Here is a 19,024-nt window from a genome sequence, read left to right as displayed (position 1 = left end):
TGGTTTATTGTATTGTATATGTTCAATGTTTATTGGTTTTGGAAAGGGGTGGGAAGGGGGGAGGGAAGGTCGGGGGAAAAAAAAGGAGAAAATGCCACTGTGTATATTAAAGAGGGAAATGTTCGTATGTATTTTGGTTGATATGGTTCACAGTGTGGAAAAAAAGTATATCCAAGGGGAAAGAAGCTGGGGAGGGGCTCAAAGATGATGGGGAAGAAGGGACAGGGCTCAGAGATGGGGCTGTGGGGAAGAGACAATGAAGAGGATAGGGCAGTGGGGAGGGGAGTGGGTAGAGGAGGCACGGGGATGGGGCTGGAGGGGACAGGGGCAGTGGTAGGGGAAGGGGCAGAGTAAGGACCCTAGATTAAGTAAGAAATATTGACAGATTTTGAAAAAGAATGGCGGTGCCTGATTGTAGAATCTACTGTTGGGCAATTAATATTTGGTTTATAATTTTCTGGACACAAGATTTGGATGAAATTCAATGTCCACAATGGAGGAGTCTTGAGTGTGGGTTTGTGCAAGGTTGTCATTGGCTTCTATTTTAGGTTTCATCTATGATTGAACAAATTTATCTCGTCAAGTCCTATTCTATCTAATTTTTTCATCCAACTATCGATAATTGATCAAGCTTTTCTTTTATGGAATACAAAGGGAATAGTATTTTCATTATTTATTTATGGATAACTGGGTTAGGGTTAGGGTTCGCTAAGCAGTTGTCTAATAAATATAATTTGCCAGGATCACATTTTTTCATATATCTACAGATTAGGAACTTTTTAAAATGAAACTTTATCTACGTTTCTGATACCACATCAGACTGAAGTTACCGATAAAATATTTAAACTCTTTTCAGAAGAGTTTATTAGCAACAATTTTTGATTTGATCCTGAAAATATGTCCAGTAATTTCTGACAAATTAAGGTGGGAAAAAGAACTTCAGAACTAGAGACTCTCTAATTAGTTGTACTTCTTCAATGTGTGCTCAACACTCTCTGATACAGTTGAAAGTTTTAATAGTTTTCCCAAACAAGAGCACATTTAAATTTAGAAAAAAATTCAAAGTGGTACTGTTGACCCATTGGTTAAATTTTGAAGAGGCCATTTATTCAACATTTTCATGTGATGCAAACTGATCCTTTCTGAATCCTGTTCAATATTTTTTGTGAGTGTAGAGGAGCAGAATTATCCACAAAATAATTGTTTAACCACTGACAAACAGTCGCCCAGCTTTTGTTTTATTTCTGAGTTGCGTGACCTGCTGAGTCTGTGTGTTGCCCTCAACCCGTGCCTGCAGACTTTCGTATTTAAAGGCAATGAATAGTGGGTCTGCACAACATGGAGATTACCGAGGTCCGAGGATTCCTTACCTACATTGGGATCCTTTGCCAGTTCCTCATACGAGCCATAGGATTTGGGGATTTCGTGCCGCTCTGCAAAGTCACGAGCTCGTGATGGGTCACGGGAAGCCACGGCAACAGCCTAAGGAGAGAGTGCAGAAACCCTGCTCCAGTTAACCCTTCAATGGGAACTGCCTGCTGCCAAGCCTTTATCTGCGGTGGGGCCCTTGCTTCGAACCAACCTCAAAACATCTTGTACGTTTTAAAACCTTCATTTGCCCCTCACCCAATAAATCTACGCTGCACTGGTACTTAAATGGGGTCTGTACAACTCCATTGTCAGGTTGGAATTGCAATTACAATGGACAAAGAATGACCTGCTGCAGCCATAAAAACTTTCATCGTGAGTGACTCAAATCTCTTGCCCACCCCTCCCATCATGGACCACAAATAACCAACACCATAGAGCAGTCATGAAACAGTATCAGGCTCGTGTTCTCCCACTCACTTTCTGCTCCCCAAAATCCTCTTTCCCTCTTCCTACTTTTCCTCCTTCAATTTCACCCCCTAATCTTCACACCCTGATGCATTTCCATCCCACAACATCCTTTCCATTCTATGGATTTACTTCCATGCTTATTTCTTTTCCTGTCCATTCCCTCCCTCACCCCCTCCCCTCCCTCACCCCCTCCCCTCCCTCACCCCCTCCCCTCCCTCACCCCCTCCCCTCCCTCACCCCCTCCCCTCCCTCACCCCCTCCCCTCCCTCACCCCCTCCCCTCCCTCACCCCCTCCCCTCCCCCACCCCCTCCCCTCCCTCACCCCCTCCCCTCCTCACCCCCTCCCCTCCACTCCCCCCCTCCCCTCCACTCCCCCCCTCCCCTCCACTCCCCCCTCCCCTCCACTCCCCCCCTCCCCTCCACTCCCCCCTCCCCTCCACTCCCCCCCTCCCCTCCACTCCCCCCCTCCCCTCCACTCCCCCCCTCCCCTCCACTCCCCCCCTCCCCTCCACTCCCCCTCCTCCCCTCCACTCCCCCTCCTCCCCTCCACTCCCCCTCCTCCCCCCACTCCCCTCCTCCCCTCCACTCCCCCTCCTCCCCTCCACTCCCCCTCCTCCCCTCCACTCCCCCTCCTCCCCTCCACTCCCCCTCCTCCCCTCCACTCCCCTCCTCCCCTCCACTCCCCCTCCTCCCCTCCACTCCCCCTCCTCCCCTCCACTCCCCCTCCTCCCCTCCACTCCCCCTCCTCCCCTCCACTCCCCCTCCTCCCCTCCACTCCCCCTCCTCCCCTCCACTCCCCCTCCTCCCCTCCACTCCCCCTCCTCCCCTCCACTCCCCCTCCTCCCCTCCACTCCCCCTCCTCCCCTCCACTCCCCCTCCTCCCCTCCACTCCCCCTCCTCCCCTCCACTCCCCCTCCTCCCCTCCACTCCCCCTCCTCCCCTCCACTCCCCCTCCTCCCCTCCACTCCCCCTCCTCCCCTCCACTCCCCCTCCTCCCCTCCACTCCCCCTCCTCCCTCCACTCCCCCTCCTCCCCTCCACTCCCCCTCCTCCCCTCCACTCCCCCTCCTCCCCTCCACTCCCCCTCCTCCCCTCCACTCCCCCTCCTCCCCTCCACTCCCCCTCCTCCCCTCCACTCCCCCTCCTCCCCTCCACTCCCCCTCCTCCCCTCCACTCCCCCTCCTCCCCTCCACTCCCCCTCCTCCCCTCCACTCCCCCTCCTCCCCTCCACTCCCCCTCCTCCCCTCCACTCCCCCTCCTCCCCTCCACTCCCCCTCCTCCCCTCCACTCCCCCTCCTCCCCTCCACTCCCCCTCCTCCCCTCCACTCCCCCTCCTCCCCTCCACTCCCCCTCCTCCCCTCCACTCCCCCTCCTCCCCTCCACTCCCCCTCCTCCCCTCCACTCCCCCTCCTCCCCTCCACTCCCCCTCCTCCCCTCCACTCCCCCTCCTCCCCTCCACTCCCCCTCCTCCCCTCCACTCCCCCTCCTCCCCTCCACTCCCCCTCCTCCCCTCCACTCCCCCTCCTCCCCTCCACTCCCCCTCCTCCCCTCCACTCCCCCTCCTCCCCTCCACTCCCCCTCCTCCCCTCCACTCCCCCTCCTCCCCTCCACTCCCCCTCCTCCCCTCCACTCCCCCTCCTCCCCTCCACTCCCCCTCCTCCCCTCCACTCCCCCTCCTCCCCTCCACTCCCCCTCCTCCCCTCCACTCCCCCTCCTCCCCTCCACTCCCCCTCCTCCCCTCCACTCCCCCTCCTCCCCTCCACTCCCCCTCCTCCCCTCCACTCCCCCTCCTCCCCTCCACTCCCCCTCCTCCCCTCCACTCCCCCTCCTCCCCTCCACTCCCCCTCCTCCCCTCCACTCCCCCTCCTCCCCTCCACTCCCCCTCCTCCCCTCCACTCCCCCTCCTCCCCTCCACTCCCCCTCCTCCCCTCCACTCCCCCTCCTCCCCTCCACTCCCCCTCCTCCCCTCCACTCCCCCTCCTCCCCTCCACTCCCCCTCCTCCCCTCCACTCCCCCTCCTCCCCTCCACTCCCCCTCCTCCCCTCCACTCCCCCTCCTCCCCTCCACTCCCCCTCCTCCCCTCCACTCCCCCTCCTCCCCTCCACTCCCCCTTCTCCCCTCCACTCCCCCTTCCCTCCTCCTCCCTACCTGATGGTCTTCGGTCGGGAGGGTCTTCAGAGCCACCATGAAATCGTGGCAGATCCTGCCAGCGCTGCAGATTCCCCAGCGAGTGACCATGGCTGGTCCCAACCTCAACCGCTCTGCAGCCGGACTGCGCTCGCGTGTTTTATACAGGCGCTCGGTCCTGCGCCGTCAGCACGACTCACTCACACTGATCCTGGGCAAACGTCATTAACGAGACCAGATTGTGCAGATGGAACAAAGCCCGGAGTGATCCCGGAGTGAAGGCGGCGCCGCTCCTTCTACGACCCTCAGAACTGAACTCGTTCCAGGTGACCTGCAGCTGGTTGCTCGGGTCAAGCCGTTCCCTCATTTCGGGACCATGTGCTCATCATCCCAACTCCGGAGAAAGTCAGCAGGTCAAACCGTGACCTTCATAGAGCAGGGACAGAACCAACGTTTCGGGCTTCAGCCCTTCATCAGGAGCAAGTTGTAGCCACACTTTCGGGCCCCCACCCACATGTTGCCCGAAAAGTTGGCTCTGCCCCTTTATCCTTGCTCTATAAAGGACACCGTGTGACCTGCTGACCTCCTCCAGCATCTTGTGTTTTGACTTTAACCATGGTGTCTCTAGATGTTTGTGTTTTACTGACAAAGACCAAGTGCAGGAGAAAGAGAACAGTAATGAAACCAGGGAGAGGACAACATCTTTTACCACCAAGAGGTCAGTCAAGAGACTGATAACAGGAGGAAAGAAAATTGAACCCTGAGCAATACACAAATATGTTGGCAAAACTCAGCAGGTCACACAGCCATGATAGGAAGTAAAGGTTTCGGGCCTAGCCCTTCGTCAGGACTAAGGAGAAAACATTGAAAAGTTCGAGGAACTCAGCAGGTCAGACAGCATCCAGGGGTGGAAATGGCCAGCCAACGTTTCAAGTCTAAACCCTTTCTCATTTTGCTCCCTCTGAATACAGCCCAGGGTCAATGCTGAGTTGGTCTACTTGATAATCATAAAGTTGATCAACTTGCTAGTTCTTTTCAAAGGACAGAATTGACTCACTGTTGTGGATTTCATTGTATGGACCAAATATTGGGTAAGGAGACAGATTCTCTTCCTCGGGAGGTCTTGCATTCCCGGGAATTTCACCGGGTTCAACTAGGGTCACTCTTAACCTACGGTGTGAAAACATGACTTGTCATTAGTCCCATCCTGTTACTTCTTAGGCAAATATTTTTTTTATTTAAAAAAAAAATCATTATAGTTTTATTAATTAATCAGGTCAGAGACCCTTTATCAGAACTGCAAGGGAGAGAAAACAAGTTTCGAATTTCAGAGGTTTGGGGATGGGGAGAACTTAGGAGAAAGAAAATTGAACAAACTCTTTCACTTCTGAGGAGCTTTGGATCTGAAACACAAACCTTTTCTCTCTCCTCCGACATTGCTTTTGGAGTTCTGGAATATTAATTATAAAGAATTTTCCCTAACAATAATATCATATCCAGTTTATTCCAAATTTTCCTCGTGTTTCCAACAATGTTAATATGCCTCAAAGGAGACCTCACTCTCTGTACACCATTCAATCACCTGCTTAATTTGAACCTCATTTACCCCCAAGTCCTAGCCCAGAGGTTGCTTCTCACTTCACTATCCTTTAACAAACACCCAAACCTGTTATTATCCCACCCATCACTCCATCTGCACTCCCCTACACTTTAATATCTGGGGATATTCTGGGGAAAGAATTCTCCTATTCAACATGTGTCCCAAGGGATATGAGCACTCCAATTCAAGGAGGGTCTCCTTTGATCCACTTTATCAGTTCCATTCAAAACTCAAAAATATTCCAGACTGCCTGGAGATCTCTTCTGTAAACTGACTCACCGATTCTGACCAGATCTGGTCACAGACAACTCACAGGGTAAACCTCAGTGTATCCCATGGTTTCCAATGACTCCTGGACCCTGAGACACAGTCCAGGAACTCTCCACTTGATCATATAAATGATCATTAGTTTCCTCTAATATTCAATCACAATATCATTTAACCAAGTTAATTCATGCACCTTTAACCACTCTGCGAGAGTCTGTTCCACAAACCTGTTAATTTGTGGGGGAAAAAAATTCACGATCTTGTGATTTTTGTGTGAAGTTCACAAGGATACAGTTGGTGCCTGCTGACTTCAACCGGTTTACATCTAGAACTCATGTTTGGACAGCTAGGCTGTTGAGCACCTTGGCTCTGTCCACCACAATAGTGTAATTCTCCCAGTGGCCACCTATTTCAATTCCCCGCCCCATTCCTTTGCCAATATGTCTGTCCGTGGTCTCATGCACTGCCAGACTGAAACTACCCACAAATTAGAGGAGCCCCACCTCGTATTCCATCTGGGCACCCTCCAACCAGATGGCATTAACCGACTGCTCTGCTTCCATAAGCTCTCCCCCCCCCCACCCCTTCTTCCCCCATCACCTTTCCCTCAGCTTTGTCTGTCTGTCTCTCTCTTCCCTTTTCCCTTTGTCTCCTTTCACAGGGCCAAAGTCAGTTCTCACCTTTCCCCTTATCATATCCATATAACCATTTACGGAGCGGAAACAGGCCATGTTGGCCTTTCAAGTCTGCACCGGTTCACTGATTTTGTGCGCCCTCTTCAGGCATCGGTCCCGGTAGATCTTCATTCAATAATGTATGGTTGATTACATTTTCTTCCCAATATTTGCCAGGATTTCACAAGATTAGAAATAGTAGACAGCCAGCACCCTTTTCCCCAGGGTGAGACTAGCCAACACCAGAGGACATCTGTTCAAGGTGAGGGAGAGAAAGTTTAGGGGGAGACATCAGGGGTGATTTTTTTTAAAAATATATAGGGAGCAGTGGGCACCTGGAATGCATTGCTATGGGGCTGGTACAATAGGGATAATTAAAAGGGTTTGAGGTAGAGAAAGTTTAGTTTGTTGAGAAGGTTTATATAGATCAGCATGACATTGTGGGCCAAAGTGTCTGTACAGTGCTGTAAAGTTTAATATTTTATTTTCTACAGTAACCAAACACTGGAAATTACAGCTTTTGTTTTTTTTTAATTTTTCTTGCAAGATGATTTTGTGTAGTTTAAATTGTGAGTGGCTAAGCCAGCTAACTGGTACTTACTTTATTTTCCATCCTTGCAAGACTCAATTGGCAGAGAAATCATCAATTCTCTGTTAAGCCTTCTGTCCAATTAACACCTTTTGTTGGTTTGGACTCCTCCCCCGACCGGTCTTCAGATTTCATTCTGATGACTTCTGGCTCTTTGCTCACACCTTGAGGAAGTGCTCAGGCCCGAACATTGGTAATATATCTTTACCTCCTCTGGACGCTGCAAGACCAGCTGAGTTCCTCCAATGAGTCTGGGTGTTTTTTGGACAGCTCAGACCACGAGTTTGAGCCTGATGTGAACGCAAGACTGATCAGGTCATTGATTTCTGGTGACACAGTTGAGGACTGGTTTGGCACACACATTGGAAAGCTCAGGGAGGAAGCTGTCTGCATCGTCATTCTTAAGTGGAACTAATGACTCCTTTGTCTGAAAGTAGCTTGAGAAAACCTGCAATGGTAAATTCAAAAGGATTCTGAAATTGGATGCCTCCTGTTCATTATGACCCACACTCTTTGGATGGGTGGTGGAGAGAAGAGAATGATGGGTAGAAAGAGTGTTACATTATATTCATGTAAACTTGTGGATTAAGCTGAAGTCACATTCCTTGGCAGAGTACCCTGGTATTCATTCTCCATGTTACATCTGAGCTCAGTCACAGAGTTGTGGAATCACTGATCCCTTTGCACTTCTCCCTGCTCAATGGACCCTGTTCTTTCACAAATGTTTCCACTTCAAATATTGACCCAATTCCCCAGCTAGATGTTCACTAACACTTTGCAACAAAGCTTATTGAAATAGCGCTTGTGCATTGGGCAGGTGTGTTGCTTGTGTCCTGGCTGCACCATTTTCAACATTCTTCCAAATAACATTAACATAATATTCAATTAGCAGGGTCTTGTGCCTTCTTTCTCTGCACAGAAGTGGTGTCGGTATTGGTGGGCCATAGGGAGACTGTCACAGAAGGTGGAACTGTGTCAAAAGTGGGCCAGAGCAGGGATGGTAAGCCAACGCTAATCAGAGTCCATTAACAACTGATGTCCCACATGTGTTCAAAAGGGAATTGGAGATGCTTCTGGCTAAAGGGATAAGGAGAGAGAGCAGGAATAGGGAACTGAGTTTTCATGACCATATCAAATGGAGGTTAAGGCTCGAAGGCTGAAGAGCCTTGTGCTGTACTTATTTATGGCAACAACTTCTATCTAACCTGTTCAAAGTGGCCATGAGTTTGTAGACCTCCATCATATCTTTCTTTTGCCTCAAGATAAAGAATCTCAGCTTCTCCACTCTAAATTCATAGAAATCCTTCAGGCCTGGAATTATTTCACTAGATCTCCTCCTGCTCTTGGCCAATATAGATGCTTGTGGCTGCTAATGGCATTCCAAACAAGAGAAAGTCCAGACCTGCCCCTTGGCCTCAATGCAGGGCAATCCTGTCTCCAAACCTCCTCAACCCCATCATCTACAGGAGCCAAGGATGCAACTGCATGCAGGAACCACTTGGTCTAGGACAGACAGACACTTTGGGGCAGCCAAGTTTCACACCGTCCAATAGTCAAAAGCTTATGAGATCTGTGCTGCCTCCATTGTATCCATTGCCCTCTGCAGGATACCTACATCAGGTCCTATTCACAAGGCACATGGCAGCAAATCTATCGCGGCTCCTTGCTCTTCAACTTGTGTCGAGACTAGGATGGCCCTCACATTATCTGACTCATGAAAATTTGTGTCTAGATGAGGATGGCCCACAGGATAACTGACTCATGGAAACAAATCATTCTACCCTGTAATTCCCACCATGAAATGATCATGAGGCCCAAGATGCAATAGAATTTCCTCCAGCATCTCCCATTGCTGGAGAGGTTAGGGAGACATTAGGGGTTAGGGAGAGGTTAGGGAGAGGTAAGGGAGAGGTTAGGGAGCAGATTGTGGAATTCAGGTGGAGCATTGAGATCTGGGTTGAAACTGAAAGGGTTGGGGGGGGGATAGGAGATGGTGGATAGAGGATCAAGCCCCTGAAGCAAAGGGAGATTAATAAGAGGTGAATTGAAATGAAAACTCAAAACCCTGTGACATGTCAGAGAGTGAATTGAGAATAAGAAAGAAGGAAGGAGAGAATTGTGGATGGTCAGATAAAGAGCAGGAAAACTGATGATTTTGTTTAGAGATAAAGCATTGTAACAGGCCCTTCTGGCTCACACTGCCTAAATACATCCACGTGACCAATTAACCTACAACCCCGGTATGTTTTGAACAGTGGGAGGAAACCGGAGCCCCAGGGGAAAACTCACACAGACACGGGGAGAATATACAAACTCCTTACAGACAACACGGGATTCAAACCCGGGTCACTGGCACTGTAACAGCATTGTAACTGCCACCCTCTATTGGCAGTGAGGATCAGGAGATGAGATGGAGGTGACCTTTTAGGGAGGAAGGTTAAAGGAACTAACCGTGTAGAAGATGGGATTTGTCCGGTCACGCACTTGGGGATGTTGAACCTATACTTCTTTTTCTTTGGCTTGGCTTCGCGGACGAAGATTTATGGAGGAGGTAAATGTCCACGTCAGCTGCAGGCTCGTTTGTGGCTGACAAGTCCGATGCAGGACAGGCAGACACGGTTGCAGCGGTTGCAGGGGAAAATTGGTGGGTTGGGGTTGGGTGTTGGGTTTTTCCTCCTTTGCCTTTTGTCAGTGAGGTGGGCTCTGCGGTCTTCTTCAAAGGAGGTTGCTGCCCGCCGAACTGTGAGGTGCCAAGATGCACGGTTTGAGGCGATATCAGCCCACTGGCGGTGGTCAATGTGGCAGGCACCAAGAGATTTCTTTAGGCAGTCCTTGTACCTTTTCTTTGGTGCACCTCTGTCACGGAGGCCAGTGGAGAGCTCACCATATAACACGATCTTGGGAAGGCGATGGTCCTCCATTCTGGAGACGTGACCCACCCAGTGCAGCTGGATCTTCAGCAGCGTGGACTCAATGCTGTGGACCTCTGCCATCTCGAGTACTTCGACGTTAGGGATGAAAGCGCTCCAATGAATGTTGAGGATGGAGTGGAGACAACGCTGGTGGAAGCGTTCTAGGAGCCGTAGGTGATGCCGGTAGAGGACCCATGATTCGGAGCCGAACAGGAGTGTGGGTATGACAACGGCTCTGTATACGCTTATCTTTGTGAGGTTTTTCAGTTGGTTGTTTTTCCAGACTCTTTTGTGTAGTCTTCCAAAGGCGCTATTTGCCTCGGCGAATCTGTTGTCTATCTTGTTGTCGATCCTTGCATCTGATGAAATGGTGCAGCCAAGATAGGTAAACTGGTTGACCGTTTTGAGTTTTGTGTGCCCGATGGAGATGTGGGGGGGCTGGTAGTCATGGTGGGGAGCTGGCTGATGGAGGACCTCAGTTTTCTTCAGGCTGACTTCCAGGCCAAACATTTTGGCAGTTTCCGCAAAACAGGACGTCAAGCGCTGAAGAGCTGGCTCTGAATGGGCAACTAAAGCGGCATCGTCTGCAAAGAGTAGTTCACGGACAAGTTGCTCTTGTGTCTTGGTATGAGCTTGCAGGCGCCTCAGATTAATCAATGTTGAAACAGGTTTCGACCATTCAGCTGAGATCTTTTGCTATATGTGGTAGAATTGGCCAGTATTATACTTCATATGAAGTAGCTGGGCATTCATACTCCAGCGAATCACACAAAAGGAATACTGGCTAGCAGCATTGCCTGCTAGGTTTTGCTTTAACTCAACAATGGTTCTCCAAAAACCAATGTTTGCGTATTCTTGATCTAACCCAGTGGTTCTTAACCTTGTTCTTTCCACTCACATCCCACTTTAAGTAATCCCTATGCCATCGGTGCTCTGTGGATTACCAATGTCAGTAATCTGATAATGGATTGTTTAAAGTGGGATGTGAGTGGGAAGGGAGTTTGAAAAAGTTTGAAAACCACTATTTTAATCGTCCCTAATTGACTCATTATGTGCACGGTTTCATAACTCCAAAGGAAATGGACCAATGACGATTTTTCTCAAGCAAAATATTTCAGTAACAATTGGGTCTAGAACAGAGATTCTCAACCTTCCCTTCCACTCACATCCCACCTGAAGCAATCCCTTACTAATCACGGAGCACCGTTGGTCTAGGGATTACTTCAAGTGGGATGTGAGTGGAAAGAAAATGGTTGAGAACCACTGATCTAACATTAGATCAAAGAAAGCCATAATTTTCAATTGGTTCTCCAGGTTCATATCACTCCTTTGTTATCTTGGACTTCCCATGGTGAAGAAGTTACGTCCAAGGGCTGCTCGAGTTCAAGGAAAAGCCTCATGATTGATCTTCTTGACAGCTGGAAATGAACAATATATCACACCCTTTCATCACCTTCCCTTCCCACAGAACACATTTATTTTTAAAAAAGTTTGTGAAAAACATATGTTCCGAACAATTGAGGCTAGTGATAAGCAGGTTGATCATTTCAATACTGTACGTTTAAAATGGTGAATTTCACCTGGCCTGACAAGACAAGAACTAAATAATGTCCCGATAAAGCAGCAGGTTCTTTCATACAATGTACAGTCCATACAATGAGCTCCAAAGTTAAATATCGGTTTCATTCTGTTTTTTGCATCAACTGCTGTGTTTGACACAAAGGGATGATCAGGTGATTGGGAGTGAAATTGAACTCCAGCTCCTTTGGCCTCAAGAAGTCTGGGGCTTCCCGACAGCACAACCTGCTCCAGGAATCCAGGTGCTTGCTGGATGAGTGGGGTCAGCAGAAGGGAAAGGCGGCATTGTGCATACCAATACTGAAGGAGTCTCCATGGACTGTGTGGCAGGAGTTCCTGGCCTTTTGTCCCATAGCCCAGCCTAGGATCTCTGATCAAAATTAGTCAATGGAAAGTTAGGTTTATCCAAAAGAACAGGATCTATTCAAAATTCTTTCCTTTCAAGCAAATGTTGTTCTTCTAGGTCAAAACCCCTAACACAATCCCAAATTTATAATCCCCCTAAAAATCAATTAAAGTCTATTAAGCTAAACCCGAAGATCTTGGAAGGTTCCCTGAGAGATTTGCTGTCATTTTCCTGCATCACCAAGCTTCACGATTTCCAACAACCTCCGAACATCTCCAGCTGATTCCTCGCTTTCCTCTTCTCTCATTGGATTGGAGCCCAGACCTATTGAGATCATGTAGGCACGAAAGATCCGTGTGTCGAGCAACATCTGTAGGGAGGCGAGTCGGGGGGAAACTGTTGACATTTTGCATTAAGACCCTGTATCAGAACTGGTGCTGAGTCTCAACCTGAAATGCCGACAATTCCTCTCCCCGACAGATCCTGCTTTGACCTGCTGAGTCCCTCCAGCAGTTTGATTTTTGTTACCAGAACTGTTTCTTCCCAAATCAACTCAAACATTTTCAATCCACCTGCTCACCTTGTCTTCCTTTCAGTCACTATCTATTGTCAATCAACTTCAAACCCTTAGTTGTCGCACTGTATATAAACACAAACTTGGCTCCCAAATACTTACATACTCTTCCAGCAGATACATTGAAGTTACGGGTGAAATCTCGACAGTCCCTCCCAAACCTGGAGGTACGACCCACAAGGGGCAGCTGTTCATGGGTATGCACCCAGCCACAATTCCCCTTCAAACTGCTCCCCTTTCTAGTGTGGCCAGCCCTCTGCCATCTCAAGTGCAATCAAAGATGGGAAATTTTCGTTATCATCCCTCCCAATTCTCCAAGTTCAGGAGTAGAAGCCACAGACATCGAGAAGTAGTTAACTCCACACAGGAGTGGAGTGGGTGACCCCAAGCATTACACTGCTTCAACAACTTCATACCAGTTTATCAGATTACTGACATTGGTAATGGATGATTCTTCTGCGACCATTCACAACCTTCCAGAACCATCCATTGGTTTGTTCATTCTCTCTTTGTCACCCTCTCTTGCCTTGTACCATTCTTTCTTCTGTCATTCATTCTCCCCTGGGCTCTCCCCATCACAGGCCTCCTCATGTCTTCTCCTTACATCCTATATCCTGGGCTTGCTTTTACACCTTACAGATTTCCCAGTTGCAATTCAAAGTTCCTGACCCGAAACTTGAACTCTATTTTTCTCCTCCCACTAATGCTACCGACAATTTCCAATTTCTGTTTATGAAGTTAGTTCTCTGTTAATTGAAATATACTGCTGCTTACAAATGCCAGCTTAGTGTAGATTAGTTTGGAATTCTGGATAGCTGTGTGTGGAGGGGGTACAGGGAGCCTCCAGTCAATCTTCTCGAATTGCCAGAGTTGAGGGGTAGGGACTGTCTAATGTGGGGCTTAGGAGGTTAATGAGGTGCAGAGAAGGTTTACCAAGGAAATGATCTGCAGTTTGTCAGGCATTGTGAACAGGGAGCCCACGATGGGAAAGTGCATTAATTCAGTAACTAAGCACTTAACAATTTTCCTAGAGCACAAACCAACGCCCTGAACAGCACAATGCTCTGACTACCAGACCATCTCCTGAATATGGCCTGTTCTCATCTTCACTCTCTCAGCAATGTGATAACCTGGGAGATTGATCAAAAGCAACGTTTGACTTTCATCCCACATGGTCCTGAGTTTTGGAGTGAGCTGGATCTAGTTGTCGTATCTGCCCTGCCAGCTACCTCTGATAGGCTGACTTTGCCTTTTGATTAATAATGGACTGAAGAGCCTGCTGTTGGTGTTCAATGAAGTAGCTTGTCCTGGCCAGACCAGCAGTCTCCCACCACTAGAGAACTGATGGGGTTCGATATTCTGCCTGTTGAACTCCTTCTCCCAGGCTGAGATGTTGCCGCACATGATTGGTCCATCTTGGCTTGTTGGACTTTTTTTCCTGAACATTGGGGACTTCTTTCCTTATTATCGTTTGGGTCTGAGTCAATGGTCTCCTGTCCTGAATTTGTTTGGCCGATACTTGGCGATCCCAAGTTTGGATTGGCCGATTCTTGGCGATCCCGAGTTTGGATTGGTTGTCACTTCGTCTGCGCTAAAACGGGGGGATTTTTCTGCAGTTTCAGACTCACCGCTGCCTCACCATCTCCTGTCTTCCATCTCATCTCACTTCTCCAACTCGCCTAAAGTCTTAGCTGAAAGGAAAAAGAGATGCATCATGTTAGATGGAGGGGGACTGAAACATTTGGCCCTGCATCAGATCTCACCATCCAGTTGATTTCCGACTCAATCTCCTACTCTCAGTCTCAGCATCCAGTCCAGCCATTCTCAACCTATAGCTCCCCTTAGGGCTCTGCTCAAAGTTTATGGGCCCCTTCCCTGTGAAGCACTCAAGTTTTAGTTTCTTCCATATTTCTCACCTACTGACTATATAAACAATATTTATGTTATGTGAGGTGAAAATAACAGAAATATGCTGTGACTCCCGATAAGAATAGCTGCCTCAGACCCATAGAACACTGCAGCACAATTCAGGCCCTTCGGCACTCGATGTTGTGCCAACACATATATTCCTTTAAAAAAGTCATAAACCCTCCCTACTCCATAAGCCTCTATTTTCCTTCCATCCATGTGCCTGTCTTAAATGCCTCCAAGATTTCAGCCTCCATCTCCATCCCTGGCAAGGCATTCCAGGCACCCACAACTCTCTGCGCAAAAAAACTTACCCCCGACGTCTTCCCTAAACTTTGCTCCCTTTACTTTGTACATATTTCCTCTGGTCTTTGCTGTTCTTGCCCTGGGAAACAGGTGCTGGCTGTCCACCCTATCTATGCCTCTCATAATTTTGTAGACCTCTTTAAATTAAATTTAAATGTAGACAAACAGCACAGTAACAGGCCATTTCAGCCCACGAGTTTGTGTGGCCCAATTAACCTACACTCCCAGTACATTACGAACGGTGGGAGGAAACCAGAGCCCCTGGGGAAAACTCATGCAGACACAGGGAGAACGTGCAAACTCATTACAGACAGGATTCGAACCCTGGTCCTGAACGCTGGTGTTGTGACAGCATTGCACTAACCGCTAGGCCAACCACCTGTCCTCCTTCACATCTCCTCTCAACCTTCTACGCTCTAAAAAAAAAGCTAACCCTGCCTCATATGACTTATTTCCAATCCAGAAAACATCCTGGTAAATCACATCTGTTAATTTTGTTTATATATCCCATCATCACCATCTTTTGGTTTCTACTCATACCCAGTGACTTGCTAGCTAGTTTGGAGCTCATTAAGAATCAACCAGGTTGTGTGGATCTGCAGGATAAGCTGACCAGACCACATAAGGCAGCAGCTGTGTTTTCCTGAAGGTCAATGTGAACCAGGTGGATTTATCAGAACAGAATGGGATCTCAGTTCAGCTTCACAACCTGATCTGAACTCAATGCTTCTGAGTTCCTGGATCACTCACACCCACACTGGGAGCGTTGATTAGATAGTGTGGAGAGGGCTTTAATCTGGATCCAATCCATCTTTTGCCTGCTCCAGCAGCATTTGATAGGAGAATACAGGTGGTGAAGGGGTTCAGTCTGTGTCCTACTGTTTCCTGACAAAGGCCCCAGGCCCAAAACATAGGTTACCGTTTGCTTCCTATGGATGCTGCGAGACCTGCCGAGTTTCTCCAGCTTCTCTGTGCATTGCATGTGCCTAACTCTTGTTGTAGATTGCATCAAAAGTGGTTATGCAGACAAGGTTGATTTAATTTTCTGGCAATGCATTTGTTATTAATAATTGGGAACTTTCTTGCAAAACCAGACCATCAAGTTGTTGATCATTGAACAGAATCTGGGCCAGCAATTCATTTTTGTTAATGGACCTGGTAGATTGGAACAGAGAGGGCAGCTGATATGAGACCCTCCAAGGGCACTGGCTTGGATCTATCCCTGATAGAATGGTTATTCATCAATGGTGCTTCTGACGCCTATTACCAAGTAAGAATAGGCTGACTTTGTGTTCAGTTTCAGTGCTAGAACTGCACAGGCTGATCATAAACATTTAAAATTAAACCAGACACAAGGTACACATGTTCCACATCCTCAGATCTGACTTCTGGAACTGAGGATTTTAATAAGGACAGACCACATTTACAAGTGAGTGTCTGTTTCTCTTTTGGTAGCACATGCTCAGGTCAGGTAGGATGTTGGTCTGAAGGGGTGCAAAGGCCCAAAAACAGGCCACCTCATGGATTCCAGTAAACAGAAGCTGGTTAGGAAAATACAGTCAACAGAAATTGGTTAGTCAAAATCAGTTAGCTGAAATTTGGTTAGTGGAACCAGTCAACAGAAGGCATTCATGGGAAAGCAGTTACCAGGAGCCGGTTAGTGGAAACTGGTTACGGAAGCCAGTTAGCAGAAGCTGCCGAATTGGATAGTTAGTCCTGTGCGTTTTACCTGCCATGACCTTCCTGCGCTGGCAGGCCTCAGTGGCGAGAGCGTAAGACAGGCTAACAATCCGATGTCTCCCTCCTTCTCCCAGGTATGTGGCTTGGTCAGGGGGAGACCAGCTGCCAGCTATGCAGGGACTAAAATTAAAATTACAAAGAAAGTCATGGATGGCATGAGCTTCTGGTAAGGCAGGGCAGGGCAGGGAAGGACAGGGCAGGGCAGGGCAGGGCAAGACAGGGCAGAACAAGACAGGGAAGGGCAGGAAGGACCGAGCAGGAGTGAAATGGGGCTGGGACAAGGCTGACCTGCCTCATGCTCCATCTTCCAGGGAGGAGAATCCATTAAAAATCCAGGGATGATGTGTATAGGAAGCATGCTGAGCTCCACTCATCACAAGTATAATAATCTTCCCCAAATTCCTAGAACAATGGGCAGATTATCCCATTTACACTGAAGCTCCTTTCACACTGGGAACCCTCCTAGGAAGCAGGAAAACTTACTGGGCATGCTGCACTTGGGAGCCTTTCCCACTGCACCATGGTTTAACTGGTTAATCAGCAACCCAGAATTTTAGTGGGGGGGCGGGAGGAGGGGTCCACCTCCCCACCTCCAGTGGTGACAATGTGAAAGCAGGTTGTGCTTTCACATCGCCAGAGGGCGATTAGGGAGTTAACTCAGCCGGGCTCTGACACTTACTCCCACCGTGACAGAGCCCAGTTGAGATTAAATCACCCTGCCTGATTGGGACGTTTCATACTACGATTACTGGGAATGGACCTGCTAATTAGCCGGTTAACCCACACACAACTGGCGTGTGAAAGGGGATAATATGATAATGTGTGCAGGGGTCCGCCTAAATCCAGGAACATCAACCTATTCTGGGAGTGTGATTTTCCAAGAGGACAGAGCAGGATGATTAAAGATCCTTCAAAACTTGAAGGGCAAAGCAATATCAGGAAACCTCTGGAGGGGTTTGATATGCGGTGCATGTAATCAGCGGTTGAGTTTAATACTGATCTCCTAATGATTCCAGAGCTCCCTTGAAGGCCAGGCTGGAATGTTAAACTGACCTCCAGGTTAGAGGCAGGGTCATTTCTTTGTGTTCAATTTAGTCAATCCCCTCACTGACCCAGGGCCTGGCCTCTGAACGAGCAAATATCACCGAAAGATGCTTTCAAGGATTGCCAACAGACACGTTAAATAGATCGTACAGGTTAAGTAAATTATCGGGGACTCGATGTTTTGTTTGATTCATGGTCTTACATTGACCCAGCCTTGAATGGAATTGTGGTCCTTGCAGCAGAGAGCATTAAAGACAAGGAGAAACACATTCAGCAATAGCTTTCAAAGTAATATCAGATACATTCTTGAAAAGCAGGCTCATGGGGAAGATTTTGTGTTAAGCAGGAAAGTCTGCTGATGCTGGAGTTGTGTACAACATACAGACGTGCTGGAGAAACTCATTAGATCACACAGCATTCACAGGAAGTAAAGTGTAACTGCAGGTTCCAGGACAAATTAACTGGTAGGTGCTTGGAACACACTGCCATGGAAGTACAGTAGAACATAGAACATTCACCACAGTACAGGCCCTTCAGCCCATGATGTTGTGCCGACCTATGTAAACCTAATAAAAAGTATAAAACCTACCCCATAACCTCCACTTTTCTCTCCATCCATGTGTCTGTCTAAGAGTCTCTTAAATGCAGCAATGTTTCAGCTTCCACCACCACCACTGGCAATCTTGTCAACCTCTCTCAAGTCTCCTCTCATCCTTCTCCAAAGAGAAATGTCCCAGCTCTGCTAATCTTGTCTCATAAGACACATTTTCCAATCCAGGCAGCATCCTGGTAAATCACCTCTGCACCCTCTCTATAGTTTCCACATCCTTCCTTTAATGAGGTGACCAGAACTGAACACAATATTCTAAGTGTGGTCTTGCCAAAGATTTGTAGAGTTGCAACATGACCTCTCAACTCCTGAACTCAATCCCCTTATTAATGAATCCCAGCATGCCATAGACCTTCTTAACTATCCTATCAACCTGTGCAACGACCTTGAGGGATGCATGGATTTGAACTCCAAGGTTCCTCTGTTCACCCACACTCTTAAGTAACTGACCATTAACCCTGAACCCAGCCTTCTGGTTTGTCCATCCAAACTTCATCACCTCACACTTATCCAGATTGAACTCCATTTGCCAGCTTCTTGTCTATATTCTCTTGTAACCTTCGATAACCTTCATCTCCATCCACAACTCCTCAAATCTTCATGACATCCGCAAACTTACTGACCCATCCTTCCGCCTCTTCATCCAGGTCATTTATAAAAATCACAAAGAGCAGGGGTCCCAGAACAGATCCCTGTGGCACTCCATTAGTCACCGACCTTCAAGCAGAATACTTTCCTTCCACTACTGCTCTTTGCTTTCTTCCTGCAAGCCCAGGTTCCACTGATCCTGAGTCTCATGACTTTCTGGATGAGTCTCTCATGGGGACTTTGTTATATGGCTTATCCACGTAGACCACATCTACAAACCTATCCTCATAAATTTCTTTTGTTTCCTCCTCAAAAAAACTCAA

At 48.1% G+C, this 19,024-nt stretch overlaps 2 protein-coding genes across 18 annotated transcripts in view; both read right to left on the bottom strand.

The window, feature by feature from the left end:
* Positions 1 to 4,139, bottom strand: part of LOC138748061 (trans-1,2-dihydrobenzene-1,2-diol dehydrogenase-like) — a 9,233-nt gene extending 5,094 nt beyond the window's left edge. Inside the window, 3 exon segments of the mRNA XM_069907757.1 lie at positions 831 to 911; positions 1,375 to 1,482; positions 3,987 to 4,139. Of these exon segments, the coding sequence (XP_069763858.1) occupies positions 831 to 911; positions 1,375 to 1,482; positions 3,987 to 4,076 (279 nt within the window). The 5' untranslated portion in view covers positions 4,077 to 4,139.
* A 7,302-nt stretch (positions 4,140 to 11,441) lies between these two features.
* The window catches only part of LOC138747839 (pleckstrin homology domain-containing family A member 7-like), an 81,904-nt gene continuing 74,321 nt past the window's right edge, over positions 11,442 to 19,024 (bottom strand). For 15 of the 17 annotated variants that reach the window (XM_069907403.1, XM_069907394.1, XM_069907397.1 and 12 more), the window contains 2 exons: positions 16,449 to 16,579; positions 11,442 to 14,196 (listed from right to left, as the gene is read on the bottom strand). In XM_069907403.1, coding sequence (XP_069763504.1) covers positions 14,168 to 14,196; positions 16,449 to 16,579 — 160 coding nt within the window. In that variant the 3' untranslated portion in view covers positions 11,442 to 14,167. The remainder of the gene's footprint in view (positions 14,197 to 16,448; positions 16,580 to 19,024) is intronic. The other 2 variants (XM_069907405.1, XM_069907408.1) reach the window with 2 other exon arrangements.

Source organism: Narcine bancroftii, chromosome 13 (assembly GCF_036971445.1).
Source record: "Narcine bancroftii isolate sNarBan1 chromosome 13, sNarBan1.hap1, whole genome shotgun sequence".
Classification (NCBI taxonomy): domain Eukaryota; kingdom Metazoa; phylum Chordata; class Chondrichthyes; order Torpediniformes; family Narcinidae; genus Narcine; species Narcine bancroftii.
This window is presented reverse-complemented; position numbering and strand designations above follow the sequence as displayed.